The sequence below is a fragment of the Dipodomys spectabilis genome, unplaced genomic scaffold (genome assembly GCF_019054845.1).
Source record: "Dipodomys spectabilis isolate Male_0828 unplaced genomic scaffold, ASM1905484v1 ptg000175l, whole genome shotgun sequence".
Taxonomy (NCBI): domain Eukaryota; kingdom Metazoa; phylum Chordata; class Mammalia; order Rodentia; family Heteromyidae; genus Dipodomys; species Dipodomys spectabilis.
Window position 1 is genome coordinate 6,899,764 of NW_024870852.1, and position 14,687 is coordinate 6,914,450.

The 14,687-nt window shown below is 40.7% G+C and overlaps 1 protein-coding gene across 2 annotated transcripts in view; it reads left to right on the top strand.

Annotated features, from left to right (window-relative positions):
* Rnf24 (ring finger protein 24) overlaps window positions 1-14,687 on the top strand; it is a 58,576-nt gene that overhangs the window by 36,649 nt on the left and 7,240 nt on the right. For both annotated transcript variants that reach the window (XM_042694301.1, XM_042694302.1), the window contains one exon: window positions 9,722-9,871. In XM_042694301.1, coding sequence (XP_042550235.1) covers window positions 9,722-9,871 — 150 coding nt within the window. The remainder of the gene's footprint in view (window positions 1-9,721; window positions 9,872-14,687) is intronic.

Consider the following 14,687-nt stretch of genomic DNA (forward strand, 5'->3'; position numbering starts at 1 on the left):
TTGTCATCCCACCTGCTCTGAAGGTGGAGATCTGGAAGATAGTGGCTTGAGGCCAGTATGAGCAAAAGGTTAATAAGATCCCAATAGCTGGTGGCAGTGGTGCACATCTGTCATCCCAGTTACTCACGAGGCCATACAGGATGGTGGCCTGGGGTTGGTCCCTGGCAAAGAGTACTGGGCCCTACCTGAGAAATAACCAAAACAAGAAGGAGCTTGGGGAGGCTAAGAATGTGGCTTAGTGGTAGAGTGCTTGCCTACCATGCATCAAGCCCTGGGTTCAATTCCTCAGTACCACATACACAGAAAAAGCTGGTCTGTGGCGCAAGTGCTAGCCTTGAGAAAAAGAAGCTCAGAGACAGTGCCCAGGCCCTGATTCAAGCCCCAGGATTGGCAAAAAAAAAAAAAAAAAGCTTGGGGAACGTGGCTTAAGTGATATAGGCTCTTCTTAGAAACATGAATCTTGAGTTCAAATCCCACTACTCTCCCTAAAAATGGAAAATGAATTGACAATTCTCAGAATATGCTTGAGGAAATATGCTTGTGTGTGTGTGTGTGTGTGTGTGTGTGTGTGTGTGTGTGTGTGTGTGTGTGCTGCTACTGGGGCTTGAATTCAGGGCTTCATGCTCTTGCCTGTTTATTTCCCTCAAGACTGGTACTCTGCTAGTTGAGCCATACCTCCACTTCTGGCCTTTTGGCAGTTATTTGGAGATAAGAGGCTCTCAGATTTATCTTTATAGGCTGGCTTTGAACTTTGATCCTCAGATGTCAGCCTCCTGAGTAGCTAGAATTACAGGTGTGAGCCACCAGCACTCAACTTAGGAAATGAAATAAAAAAAGAAACCAAAAAGGGAACAGGAATGTTTAAACAACTCCAGGCATTGATCATCCTATATGTCTATTAGTTATGCATGTTTAACAACCAGCAAAGAAATAGGACCATAGATGCTTATGTTTTCCCCTGGCATTCTGGAATGAAAGGTAAATATAATCAAAGAATAGAGACCATGAAAGAAAGGAGGTTGTTATATATTCACTTTGTTCACATTACTTCCTGGCTTTGTATAGAAGCTTACCTGAAGGAATATTTGAGCTAGGACTTTTGTTCCTCTGGCTGAGGAGACTTGGCCCTATCAGCAGATGCTCTCATATGACTTCATGTATCAGACACAGTGGTATACACCTATAATCCCAACATTCAGGAGGATCAAGTATTTGAGACAAGTCTGGGCTACCTAGTGAGGTGGGGTTTTTGTTTTTGTTTTTGTGAGTCCTGGGGTTTGACCTCAAGGCCTGGTCTCTATCCGTGAACTTTTTGCTCAAGGCCTAGCATTGCCACTTAAGCCACACTTCAACTTCTGGCTTTTTGGATACTTTAGTGAAGATAAGCATCTCACAGACTTTCCTGCTCAGGCTGGCTCAAACTGTGATCCTCAGATCTCAGCCTCCTCAGTAGCTAGGATTATAGACATGAATTATATAGTGAGGTCTGTTTCCAGTGGCTCATGCCTGTAATCCTACCTACTCTGGAGCCTGAGATCTGAGGATTGCAGTTCAAAACCAACCCAGGCAGGAAATCTGTGAGACTCTTATCTCCAATAAACCACCAAAAAGCCAGAAGTGGAGGTGTGACTTGAGTGGTAGATCATTAGCTTTTTGCACAAAAGCTCAGGTCCAGTGCTCAGGCCCTTGAATTCAAGCCCCAGGACCCAAATAAATAAATAAGTCAATCAATCAAAGGTTGTTGATTTTCCTCCCAAGTTTGGGCATTGAACCCAGAGCTTTTTACAAGTGTGTAATCACTTTAGAAATATACTCAGCCTGTAAAGAAGGTATTCTTTTCTTTTTATTTTTCTTTGTAGTAAACTCTCATGCTTGCTAAACAGATTCTCTACCATTTGAACAATGAACCCAGCCCCCCCCCTTTTTTTTTCCTTTTAGTATCTTCACACAACTACACCCAGCTTCTGTTAATTAAAATGGTTTCCGGGACCTTTTGCTTAGGCTGACCTCAAACCACAAACCTTGAAGTCTCTGTCTCCTAAGTAGATAGGATTACAGAAATGAGCTACTACCTCACTTGGTGCTGTGATATTGTTCAGGGTACAGGAACTAACCTAAGAAGAATGTGACTACCAAGCGTGTTTTGAGAAATGCTGCTGCCACCCTTTAGCTATGGTAGATTAAAGTCAGACCCTATAAGGATCCAGGTCTGCTCCTCTTTCATCTTCTTTTTTTGGCGGGGAGGTCCAGTCGTGGGTCCTGAACTCTGGGCCTGGGCACTGTCCCTCAGCTCTTCAGCTCAAGGCGAGTGCTCTACCACTTGAGCCACAGCGCCACTTCCAGCCTTTTTTTTTTTCTGCTTATGTGGTGCTGAGGAATCAAACCCAGGGCCTCATGTATGCAAGGCAAGCACTCTACCACTGAGCCACCTTCCCAGCCCCTCTTTCATCTTCTTGATGAGAAATTCTGTGGCTGATACAAGTGCTCAGATTTTCTGGTCTTTGTTTTTGTTTTGTTTTGTAATCAACTACTGATTTGAAATTTGGGCTGAAGCTCAAGATTTTAGGACCTTTGGGTTACATTAGGGGAAACATGGTTTTCATGTCAAAGTATTTATAGTTTGGAGGCTATTGTGAATGGAACTGCTTTCCTGATTTCTTTCTCATCCTGTTCATTGTTAGTACATAGAAAAGCTACTGATTTTTTTAGTGTTGATTTTATATCCCACTAGGTTTCCAAAAGTGTTTATCAGATCTAGAAGTTTTTTGGTGGAGTTTCTAGAATTTACAATCATATTATTGACAAATAGGGATAATCTGACTTCTTTCTTCCCTATTTGAATCCTTTATTTCTTTGTACTGTTCTATTGTTCTGACTAGAAATTCTACCACTATATTACTTTAGAGGAATTTTTTTTTCTGTTTTTCCCTGTTTAATGTGATGATGGCTATATGTTATACATAGCTTTAATATATTCCTTCTATTCATAGTTTCTTCAGAGCTTTTTTATCATAGAAAAAGATGTTGAGGGCTGGAAAGGTGGCTCAGTGGTAGAGCACTTGCTTTGCATGCCTGAGGCCCTGGGTTCGATTCCTCAGCACCACATAAGCAAAAAGAAAAAAAAAGCCGGAAGTGGCACTATGGCTCAAGTGGTAGAGCACTAGTCTTGAGCTGAAGAGCTGAGGGACAGCGCCTAGGCCCAGAGTTCAGGCCCTATGACCGGACACACACACACACACACACACACACACACACACACACACACACACACACACACACACAAAAAGAGAGTTCAGGCCCTATGACCGGACACACACACACACACACACACACACACACACACACACACACACACACACACACACACACACAAAAAGATGTTTAGCTGGGTGCCGCTGGCTCACACCTGTGATCCTAGCTACTCAGGAGACTAAGATCTGAGATTGTGGTTCAAAGCCAGCCCAGTCAGGAAAAGCCTTGAAACTCTTATCTCCAGTAAACCACCAGAAAACCGGAAGTGGCTCTGTGGCTCAATTGGTAGAGCACTAGCCTTGAGCTGAAGAGCTGAGGGACAGTGCTCAGGCCCAGAGTTCAAGCCCTATGACCAACAACAACAACAAAAAATAGATGTTGAATTTTATTCAAAGCCTTTACTGTGTCAACTGAGATGGTCATTTGATTTTTGTTTTCCTATTTATGTAATGTATTAATTTATGAATTTACTATTGATTTATATACATTGAGCCATCCTTGAATCCCTGGAATGAAACCTTTTTAATTTGTTGTTGAATTGTGTTTGCAAGAATTTTTTAACAGTTTTTGCATAATGTTCACCAAGGTGCTTAGCCTTATAATCTGTAAACTGTCTCTTCTCCTTTTGAGCTTTCATTATTCTTTTTTCCTATACTTAGTATTTTAACGATAATGTGTCTAGGGCTGTTTCTTCCCCAATCTTTCATGTTTGGCATCTGTAAGTCTCTTCCACATGCATGATCCATTTGTTTCTTGAGGTTGAGAAAGTTTTCGGATATATTTCATTGAATAGGTTCTCAGTTATTTTAGTTATATATATCTTCTTTTTTATACCCATGATTCATAGTTTGGGTTTTTTGATGAAGTCCAAGAAATCTTATAAATTCCATTTTTCTGAGGTTTTTTTCAATGTCTTTGATTGTTTGATCTAATTCTTCTGCTTTAACTCCTGATATTCTATTTCCAACTTGTTCTGTTATTAGTTAGGCTAGGCTTTCAATTGAGTTTTTATTTGGGCAGTTGAGCACTTCATTTCCAGGATTTCTGATTGATTTTTGTTTCAAGATTTGTCTTTATTGAATTCCTCTTTCATCTCTTCTTTATTTCCCTTAGCTGTTTGTTTAAATTCTCTAGTTGTATCCTCTTTTAATTCTTTCAGGTATTTATACTTCGGTTCCTTTATTTCATTGATCATCCTTGTTGTTTTATTGAATTCATTGTTTGACCTTTCTTCCTCTTCCTTATCACTTACATCCTTTATTGTGGAGTTATTGGCTTTTGCAGGAGACATGTTTCCTTTTTCTTAAACTTAGTGATTTTTCACTGGGATTTACATATCTGGGGCCAAATTTGTTAGACATTTTTGATCTGGATCCTTTCAGTTGGTGATTTCTCACTTTACTTAAGGCTGGGTAATGGCTGGGTTGTGGTGTGTTTTCCTGTAACTAAATTGCAGGGGTGTGGCTCAATTGTCAAATACTTAAAACCAGTTTAATGTGTACTGCCTGGAAAACTCTTCTCCACTCAGAGTAAGGAAGCTTAGCTGAGAAGCTATTGCAGTTGATAAACCACAGTCTTCTGTTTATGGCAGTATCTAATGAAGACCAGTCACTAATATTGCTCCAGTATCTTTAGATGAATGTAGAAGCAACGATGTTATCTTCATGCTCTAAGAACACCTTAGTGAACCAGTGTGGTCATAGGAAGATGACACTTGTTTATCCTCACTGTTATTTGGTTATATAAGGAAGGAAGAAGTAGTAGCAGAATTTTATAGGAAAGGTTAATGAGGAAGTGGGGTGAGGTAAATAGAAAAAAATCTAGTTACTGTGTTGGGATAGGGAGAGGAAGACAAAATGAAAATTCAATGGATACACACTTTAAAAAAAAAGCTGGGCACCATTGGCTCACACGTGTAATCCTAGCTACTCAGGAGGCTGAGATCTGAGGAATGCAGTTCAAAGCCATCCTAGGTAGGAAAGTCCGTGAGACTCTTTTCTCTAATAAACCACCTGAAAACCAGAAGTGGCGCTGTGGCTCAAGTGGTAGAACACTCCCCTTAAGTTGAAGAGCTGAGGGACAGTGCCCAGGCCCAAAGTTCAAGCCCCATGACCAAAAAAAAAAAAAAAATTGAAGAAAAGGAAGGGAGAAGCAGAACTAAAAAAGTAAATGGAGGCCAGGTGCCAGTGGCTCACGCCTGTAATCCTAGCTACTCAGGAGGCTGAGATCTGAGGATCACGGGGCAGGAAAGTCTGTGAGACTCTTATCTCCAATAAAGCACTAGAAAACCGGAAGTGGTACTGTGATTTAAGCGGTAGAGTGCTCGCCTTGAGCTCAAGAACTCAGGGACAGTGCCCAAGCCCTGAGTTCAAACCCCACGGCCAAAAAAAAAAGTAAATGGAAGGGGTAAATGGACTATAACTAGAAAGTAAAATCTAAAAAGTTTTTGTCCTAGATCAGATAAAAAGAAAAAAAATCCATATAATTGAACAGATTTTAAAACATCATAACAGCCAAATCAAAACAGCAATAAAGACTAAATAAAATGAAGTAGGTCTTGAAGTGTGTGTGTGTGTGTGTGTGTGTGTGTGTGTGTGTGTGTGTGTGTGCGCGCGTGCGCACGCGCGTGCATGTGTCTCCGTGTGTCCCAGCTGCCCCTAATAGCAACCTCTCTTGAGTGTTCTGAGATACTACTACAGTCTTCCTTCGGTGAACAGTGGCCAACCTGACCAGTGTCTCTGCTGTGACCAAGAAGGAAATCTCAAGCCTTTGTCACCCAGTTGCCAGACTTCCCAAGCCTCTGGTATCTAAGCTGTCCGTGTCTTCACACTTTCCCCCTCCCTAGCCACCTCTTATGACTAACTTATATGCAAATTCGATGGCAGAGTGTCCTGTGAGTGAGTCATTGAGCCATGATTGCACCTTACTCACAGGTCCTCAGGTAATTCAGTCCTGAAAACAGACTTATTCTCAAGATGGCAACTGACTCTCTCACACAAGATTAGTGGAGACAAACAATACCTTTCTTCACCAAGACTGACCTCCCACAAATCCCACAGAGCCTTAAAGTTAAGGCTTACAGTTAGTAGTCTCTTGGCAGAATCATCTGTTTTACCTTATATTGCAGTCTTGGCTTTCCCTTCCCCAATCAGGGAGCCAGGGCCTGGCTTAAACTTCACACTGCATATCTTCTGCCAAGATAGTTCCTCCATATTTTTCTGCTTCCCTGCCACCTCCTTTGTAGATTCTGGTTCCTTTCTTCTCTTTAGAATCTAATCTTTTCTGTGACACCAAATGCTTCTCATTCATAGAACAAAAATGACAGACTTCTAATCCACCATCTTGACCCACCTCTAATAACAAAAAATTATTACTGGGCTGATGAATATATAGTTCTATTTTTTTAAGAATATATTATATAGGGGCTGGGAATGTGGCTTAGTGGTAAACAGCTTGCCTAGCATGCATGAAGCCCTGGGTTCCATTCCACATAAAAAGAAAAAGCTGTGGCTCACATGGTAGAGTGCTAACCTTGAGCAAAAGAAGCTCAGGGACAGTGCCCAGGCCCTGAGTTCAAGCCCCAGGACTGGCAAAAGAAAAAAAGAATATCATATATTAGCTAGGTGTTGGTAGTGCATGCCTATAATCCCAGAACTCAGGAGACCAAGGCAAGCCTGGGATACATAGTTAGAAACAATTAAAAGTAAAAATTAAAGTTAGGAAAACAATTTTAATTTAAATTTTATTGAAAAGGTGATGTACAGAAGGGTTACAATTACATAAGTCAGGTAATGAACACCTTTCATTTTAAAGTGTTACCCCCTCCTCCATTTTCCCCCACTTTTTCCCCCTCCCACAATTTGTTTTCATACTGGAAAAAATATGGTGAAATTGTATAAAAGCAAAGGTATTTCTAGATCAGAATTAGTATCTTTGAATAACCCACCATCTCCTGAGACTGTTGGACCAGCATATTAATTATGGCTACATCATTTGATTACCAAAGAAATAAGAAAAATTCCTAGGCTATATTCTGCATCAGCATACCCTCTGCCAGGTGATGATAACTCGTGAAAGAAGGGCTCTGCACATCCAGCCCCTAGGAGCACTTCCCTTTGAGACAACACCCCTCAAATGGTCTGAAAATGAGCCAGGTGTCAGTGGCTCACGCCTGTAATCCTAGCTACTCAGGAGGCTGAGATCTGAGGATTAAGGTTCAAAGGCATCCCAGGCAGGAAAGTTTGTGAGACTCTTATCTCCAATAAACCACCAGAAAAAAACAGAAATGGTGCTGTGGCTTAAGTGGTAAAGTGCTAGCCTTGAGCTGAAGGGCTTAGAGATAGCGCCCAGGTCCAGAGTTCAAGCCCTACAACCAACCAAAAAAAAACAAAAAAAAACAGTTCTGCATGTCTGACAGTCTGCCTTGAATTCTGCAAGAGTACCTTGGTGGCATCACCCAATGCAAGGACACTACAGGCCAGTGTTGTCACAGGCCTGTAGTGACCTCATGCCTAATGGTCCCATATTGATGGATGCCTCTGATGAGGACATAGGTTTTCAATTTCAAGGTTTTTTTTTTTTTTTTGATTTTGGTTATAGTTATAGTTTAATTGCATTATCAGTCTTTGGTCTCAATAAACAGTACTGACAGCAGCCCTTGGATTTCATACAAAATCAAAATGCCAAGTGAAGTTCTATTGGGAAGGTTACTGGGTTACTTTATCACTATAGCCCATCACCTAAAAGAGAACACAGCCTCCATTCCTGGAATTTTACCCCATACTGACCAATAAGGATTACAAGCAAATTGGTGGAAATAGTCCCTCATTTAATGCAAAATAACATTTGCTCTTAGCTCCTACAGGCTGGGAGCAGCAGAGCTTTGGCATTGGAGAGGTTGTGGCTCCCAGACCTTGAATGCCGTGGTTGTGGGACTAAAACTCTGTCAGCTACAGTTTCCTTATCTAGAAAACAGAAGTTGGATGTGAGGACTAAATAAAATAATGCCAGTAAAATTCTTAAGACAGAGCCTAACTTAAAAGAGGTTTTAAAAAGAAGAGGAAAAATCAAATGATTAATAAATCACAAGCCACTGTTTTGCTTTGTTTGTTTTGGCAGAACTAGAGTTTGAACTCAGGCCCTTATGCTTTCTAGGCAGGCTCTTCGACCACTTAAGCCACACACCCTCAGCCCTTTTCACTTTGTCATTTTTTCCCATAGGGTCTCACATTTATGCCTAGACTGGGCTGGACCAGGATCCTCCTATTTATACTTCCCATATAGCTGGGATTATTGCCCCTATATTTTGTGTGTGTGTTCGTCCAGTACTGGGGCTTGAATGCAGGGCCCAGGCATTCTGTTTTTTTGCTCTAGGCACAACTTTTTGCTTGAGCCACAGCTTCACTTTTGGCTTTTGGTGGTTAATTGGAGTTAAAAGTCTCACAAACTGTCCTCACCAGGCTGGATTCTCAGATCTCAGACTCCTGAGTAGCAAGGATTACAGGCAGGCTTGAACTACCAGTACCTGGCAACATATGTTTTAGGGGGTGTTTTTTTGGGGGGGTTGTTTTGGGTGGGGGTTCTGGTAGTGGGTCTTGAACTCAGGGCTTGGGTACTGTTCCTTAGCTTTTTCCACTCTCGGCTTGCCCTCTACCATTTAAGCTTCACTTCTGGCTTTTTTGGGGTTTTGTGGTTAAGTGGTGACAAGAGTCTTTCCTGTCCAGGCTGGCTTCAAACTGGGAGCCTCAGATCCTAGCCTCCTGAATAACTACAATTAGAGATGTGAACTACTGGTGCCTGGCATCTTGAAATTATAAATATTGCTGCTTTGAGGCTTGTGTTATTCAAAGTTAAAAAGTATGAAGCTGGGTGTTATTGTGCATGCCTGTAAGCCCAGTTACTTTGGAGATAGGAGGCTCACTGTTCAAGGCTAGACTCTGTCTCAAAAACAAGATTGACATGTGGTGCGGGCTTATAATACCAACTACTCAGGAGGTAGAGGAAGGCTGTGGTCCAAGGCTGGCCTGGGCTAAAGTGGGAGACCCTCTCTGAAAAGCAAATGAAAAACAAATGGACTGGATGTATGGCTTAACTGGTAGAGTGCTTTGCCTAGCAAGTGGGAGGCCCTGAGTTCAATTCCCAGTACTGTTAAAGAAAGGAAGGAAGGAAGGAAAAGAGGGAGGGAGTAGAGAAAGGAAGGAAGTAAGGAAGGAAATAAATTAGAGTTTGAAAAATCTTGACTTTTTTTCTTGTGAGATTGAGGGTTTTCATCTTCATTAGTTACTGGCATTTGTAGTAGTGCCAGGTATAGAAAAAGAACTCAGTAAATTTTGATTGGTGATTGAGTACTTAACCAACTTATTGTTTCAAATGGGCTCACCATTTGAAAACTTTTGTTTCTATGCATAGATAATGCTATTTAGGTTCCTACTGTTTATATATAATTATTTTCTCTTTTCTTCCCCTACAGTTCATCCATGAGCTCAGATTTCCCACATTACAACTTCAGGATGCCTAATATCGGGTTCCAGAATCTGCCTCTCAACATATACATTGTGGTTTTTGGCACTGCTATATTTGTCTTCATCCTTAGTTTACTCTTCTGTTGCTACTTGATTAGGTAATCAATTTGTATTATGTTAATGTGCTAAATATGCTAAACAAGATTAAGAAAACTTTTTAGGTGTGATAATTGGCAAATCCTCTACATTAATGTGCTTTACAGCTTTCTTCTTGTGTGAGCTAGTAATTCAGCAATTATTTCATGCAGTCTTCAATGCTGTCTGATAAGGAGATATTGTACTCTATAGGACAAAATTGTCTCCCTTAATATTCCCACCATATTTGCACCTTGTCCAGATACACTGTCACAGTTTGCAGCATTTAATCTGTTTTCACAGATATTTCAAAGTTGCTCTCTAAGAGAGCATTGATTGCTTCATTGTTTTCTGAAGTCATTAGGAATCAAAAATACCATGTCTGGGGATGGGGGTTTAGTCCAGCGGAAAGGCGCCCGCCTGGCGCGCACAAGGCCCTGGGTTTGGTCCTCAGCCCTGGAAAAAGAAAAGAAAAAAGAAAAAAAAAATGCCATGTCTAAGACAGAATCTGTGGCTTTAAAAAAAAACTTCTTGTGGTCTTTCAAACTCTTCAACTCCCATTGTTGTCTGGCTAGCCACTCCCCGGCAGTACATGCAGAGGCAAGTGACAAAGGTAACCTCACTTGCAGTGGTTAGATTTGACCACTGACATAATTATATCTAAACATTTAAAGTTTTTAAATAGGGCCCAATTGTCAAAGCTCAAAAAAAGTTCCTTCAATGAGGTTTTTGGAGTAGAAAGCTAAATTATTAACACCTATATATCTAACAGTTCTTAGTGTTCATAAAATATGCGGTTATGGTTAAATCTTGAATGGTTTTGTTTTGTTTTGCTATTGGGCATTGATTGACGTCTCAGGGCTTGTGCTTGTTAGGCAAAGGCTCTCCCACTTGAGCCATGTGCCTAGGCCATGATTGTGGTTAAGATAAACACTACCATCTGGTATCTTTTTTACAATGGTTTGTTATTACTGTTAGTATCTGGGACATTCTTACTGACTAGTGGTCAGATCTGAATGAAGTTAGTATATAATTTCTGATACTCTGACAAGTGATTTTACCTTCTTCATAGAGTCTTTTCTGAAACTTCTCATAAAAGGTAAGTATATCTTATAACTAGAGATAGATAGATAGATAGATAGATAGATAGATAGATAGATAGATAGATAGATAGATAGATAGATAGATAGATAGATAGATGTTAGCTGCATGTGTATTTTTAGATCTTGCTCAGAGCAGTAGTTACAGGTTTGAGATGAATAAAATTCTACTCTTCAGAAAAAACTTCGTGAAAAATGTGCTTATTTCTAGAAATACTCCTTTTTCAAAAATATCTATAACATGTACAAGACACTATGTTGAAAACAAACTTTACAACTTGTGGCCAGAGGGAGGAGTTGGGGAGGTGAGGAAAGAAGGGAGGGTAGGGGAAAAACAAAGGAGGAGGTAACAATGCTCGATAGGAAATGTACTCATTGCCTTACTCATGTAACTGTAACCCCTCTGTACAGTATTTTTACAATAAAAAAAACATAAAAATCTATAACAATAGCTTGATGAACACTATATAAAATTCAGCAGCTTATACATGTTCAATATCAGTTTTTTTAATTAAAAAAATAAACACAGCCCAAACAGCAGCTCATAGCATCAAAATATCTTTCATTTTCGGAGACTTACTAGATTATTTTGCCAATACCAGGATTTGAACACAAGGCTTCTCACTTGCTCAGCTTGCTTGTGCTCAGCTAGCACAACTCCACTTGAACCAAGCCTCCAGTTTGGCTTTTTTCTGGTTATTTTGGAGATGGAGTCTAGCAAATTTTTCTGCCCAGGCCTCAAACGTCAGTCCTCCAGATCTAAACTTCCTGAGTACCTAAGATTGCCAGCATGAGCCACCAGTTTCCTCCAGTTTGGGGGAAGATTTCCATGAAAGTCTTATCCAAAGAGTTCCCTCTGATCATAGGCAGATTCAGAACCATAGGAGGAATACAACTGACGTCTAAACAAGACCCCCACCACCAGCCACAGTCATGCACAGCATGAATCCCCATCCACAGAATCCTCAGGTCTGCTAGAGCTATGAACAGGGCACTACTACAACACAAAGAGGGATGTCCTACCTTACACTTCATCAGACATCATGCAACATTCTACTGTATGTTTGTTATTCATGTCTCATCCCAGACATACTTGTTTTATTTGCTGTATCCCAAACACTCAGAACAGTACATAGCAGCACATAGTCACTCAGTTAATGTTTGCTGAGTAATAGAATGAGTGAGTAGTTTCCATATTAGAAAGACAATCGATGTCCTCACAATGAATGAAAGTGTGTGGAATCATATAATGAGAGTAAATTTCTAAATTTTTTTTAAAAAATCAACATTACATACCACCTTAATAGTAGAAAGGAATTGTGCTGGGCACCGGTGGCTTATGCCTATAATCCTAGCTACTCAGGAAGCTGAGATCTGAGGATCATGGTTCAAAGCCAGCCCATGCAGGAAAGTCCATGAGACTTTTTTTTTTTTTTTGGGTCCGGTCATGGGGCCTGAACTCTGGGCCTGGGTGCTGTCCCTCAGCTCTTCAGCTCAAGGCTAGCGCTCTACCACTGGAGCCACAGCGCCACTTCCGGCTTTTTTTCTGTTTATGTGGTGCTGAGGAATCAAACCCAGGGCCTCATGCTTGCAAGGCATGCAACTCTACTGCTGAGCTACCTTCCCAGCCCGAGACTCTTATCTCTAGTTAACCACCAGAAAACTGGAAGTGGAGCTGTGGCTCAAGAGCGCACACATTGAGCTGAAGAGCTTGGACAGCACCCAGGTCTAGCATTCAAGCCCCGCTACCAACAACAACAAAAATAGTAGAAACGAAATGCTTTGACAAAGCTTATTGCCTATTCATAGTTTGTTTCATTTTGCCTTTTTTTGAGTCAGGATTTCAAAAAATACTGAATTCAAACTCATGGTTCTCCTGCCTCACCCTCCTAAGTGCTGGGATTACAGGCATGTACCACTAAGCCTGACTCACATTCTTTTTTTTACTTTTGTGTCAGTACTATGGCTTAAACTCAGGGCCTTGCAATCTTGCTGTACTTGGTTGCTCACAGCTGGTGCTCTACTATTTGAGCCATGTCTCCAGCCTGGCTTTTGCTGGTTGTTTTGGAAATGGAGTTTCATGGACTTTTCTGGATAGGCTGGCTTTGAATCTCAGTCTTTGGGATCTCATCCACAATAGCTAGGATTACAAGCTTTTTTTTTTTTTTTTGGATCCAGTCGTGGGGCCTGAACTCTGGGCCTGGGCGCTGTCCCTCAGCTCTTCAGCTCAAGGCTAGCGCTCTACCACTTGAGCCACAGCACCACTTCCAGCTTTTTTCTTTTTGCTAATTTGGTGCTGAGGAATCGAACCCAGGGCCTCATGCATGCAAGGCAAGCGCTCTACCACTGAGCTACCTTCCCAGCCCCGATTACAAGCTTTATATAGGAAACTTAAGGCCAGCCTAGGCTATATAGCAAAACCCTGTCTCAACACAGAACAGAAAAGTATATGTGAACTCCACTACTTTTCATGATTTTTCTGTAAGCATGAAAGTATTTCAAAATAAGGTTTTGGGGAGGATGTTTTGTTTTGCAGGACTGAAAAGGGCCTCCCCTTGCTAGGTAAGCACTCTATCAGTTAAGCCATGTCCCAGTAAAAGTAGGGTTTTTTTTAAATAGCATAGTATCAATATAGGTCTATTAGTTTATCAGGGCTGTAATAATAAGTACCCCAAACTAGGTGACTTAAAACAGCAGGAATTTCATCTCTCAAGTTATGGAAGCAGGAAGGTCAGGATCAAAGTGTTGATCCTTCTGAAGGGTCTAGAAGAGCCTTCTTCACCTCTTCTAGCTTCAGGTGATTACCAGTGATCCTTGGTATCACTTGGCTCACAGCTGCTCATTCATTGTCTGACTATTTCATCATATATCTCTCCGTCCTATATCTTACTCTCTTCACCTGAGGATACCAGTCACCTTGGATTTAGAATCTAGCCTATCCAGTATGACTTCATTTTCACTCATTGATAATGTTAAATTACCTTATTTTCAAACAAGTTACATTTCAGGGTTCTAGTTGGCTTATGCATTTCTTTTTGAAACACTATTCTAACCAGTATGCAAGGACTGGCAAATAAAGCAATGGAACAAAATAGCCTAGGCCACACACTTCGAACACCTAATTTATTTGCAATATGATGGAGAAAGGTGAAGATGGTGGTAAGACGTGAAGATCTGGATGGGGCACCACTCAGCATTCAGATGAACCCCACATGGGTATGTGATACATAAAATAACATGTTGCTTTCACAACATACTCACAGAAAATATCTTCATAATCTTGGGCTAGGCAGAGATTTCTTTCTGCACGCAAAACTAACCTAACTGAAGAAAGTTGATAAATTGAACTACATTTAAAGAGTTTTGTTGTTTTTTAACTGGGTCTACCAAGCAGTGGCAAAGATGTAAAACTAGAATATTCAAGAAGTAGAAATTGGTATAAACAATTTGGACCAGTTACCTCCTCAACAGAAATGAATCTGTGTGTCCAACAACAAAAAAACATGTAGAGTTGCTGTAGCAGCTTTATTCAACAGTAGAATGGATAAATTGTATTATATTCACCAAATGAAATACTATGTCAGTCAAAAAGGCTAAACTGCTGCAACATGGATGAATCTCAAGAAGGATTATAGTCTGAAAGAAGACAAACCCAATATACAGACAATGACCCATTTGTGTGATGTCCAGAAATTACTTATTTACAATTTAGAATTATTCTACAGTGCCAGGCACCAGT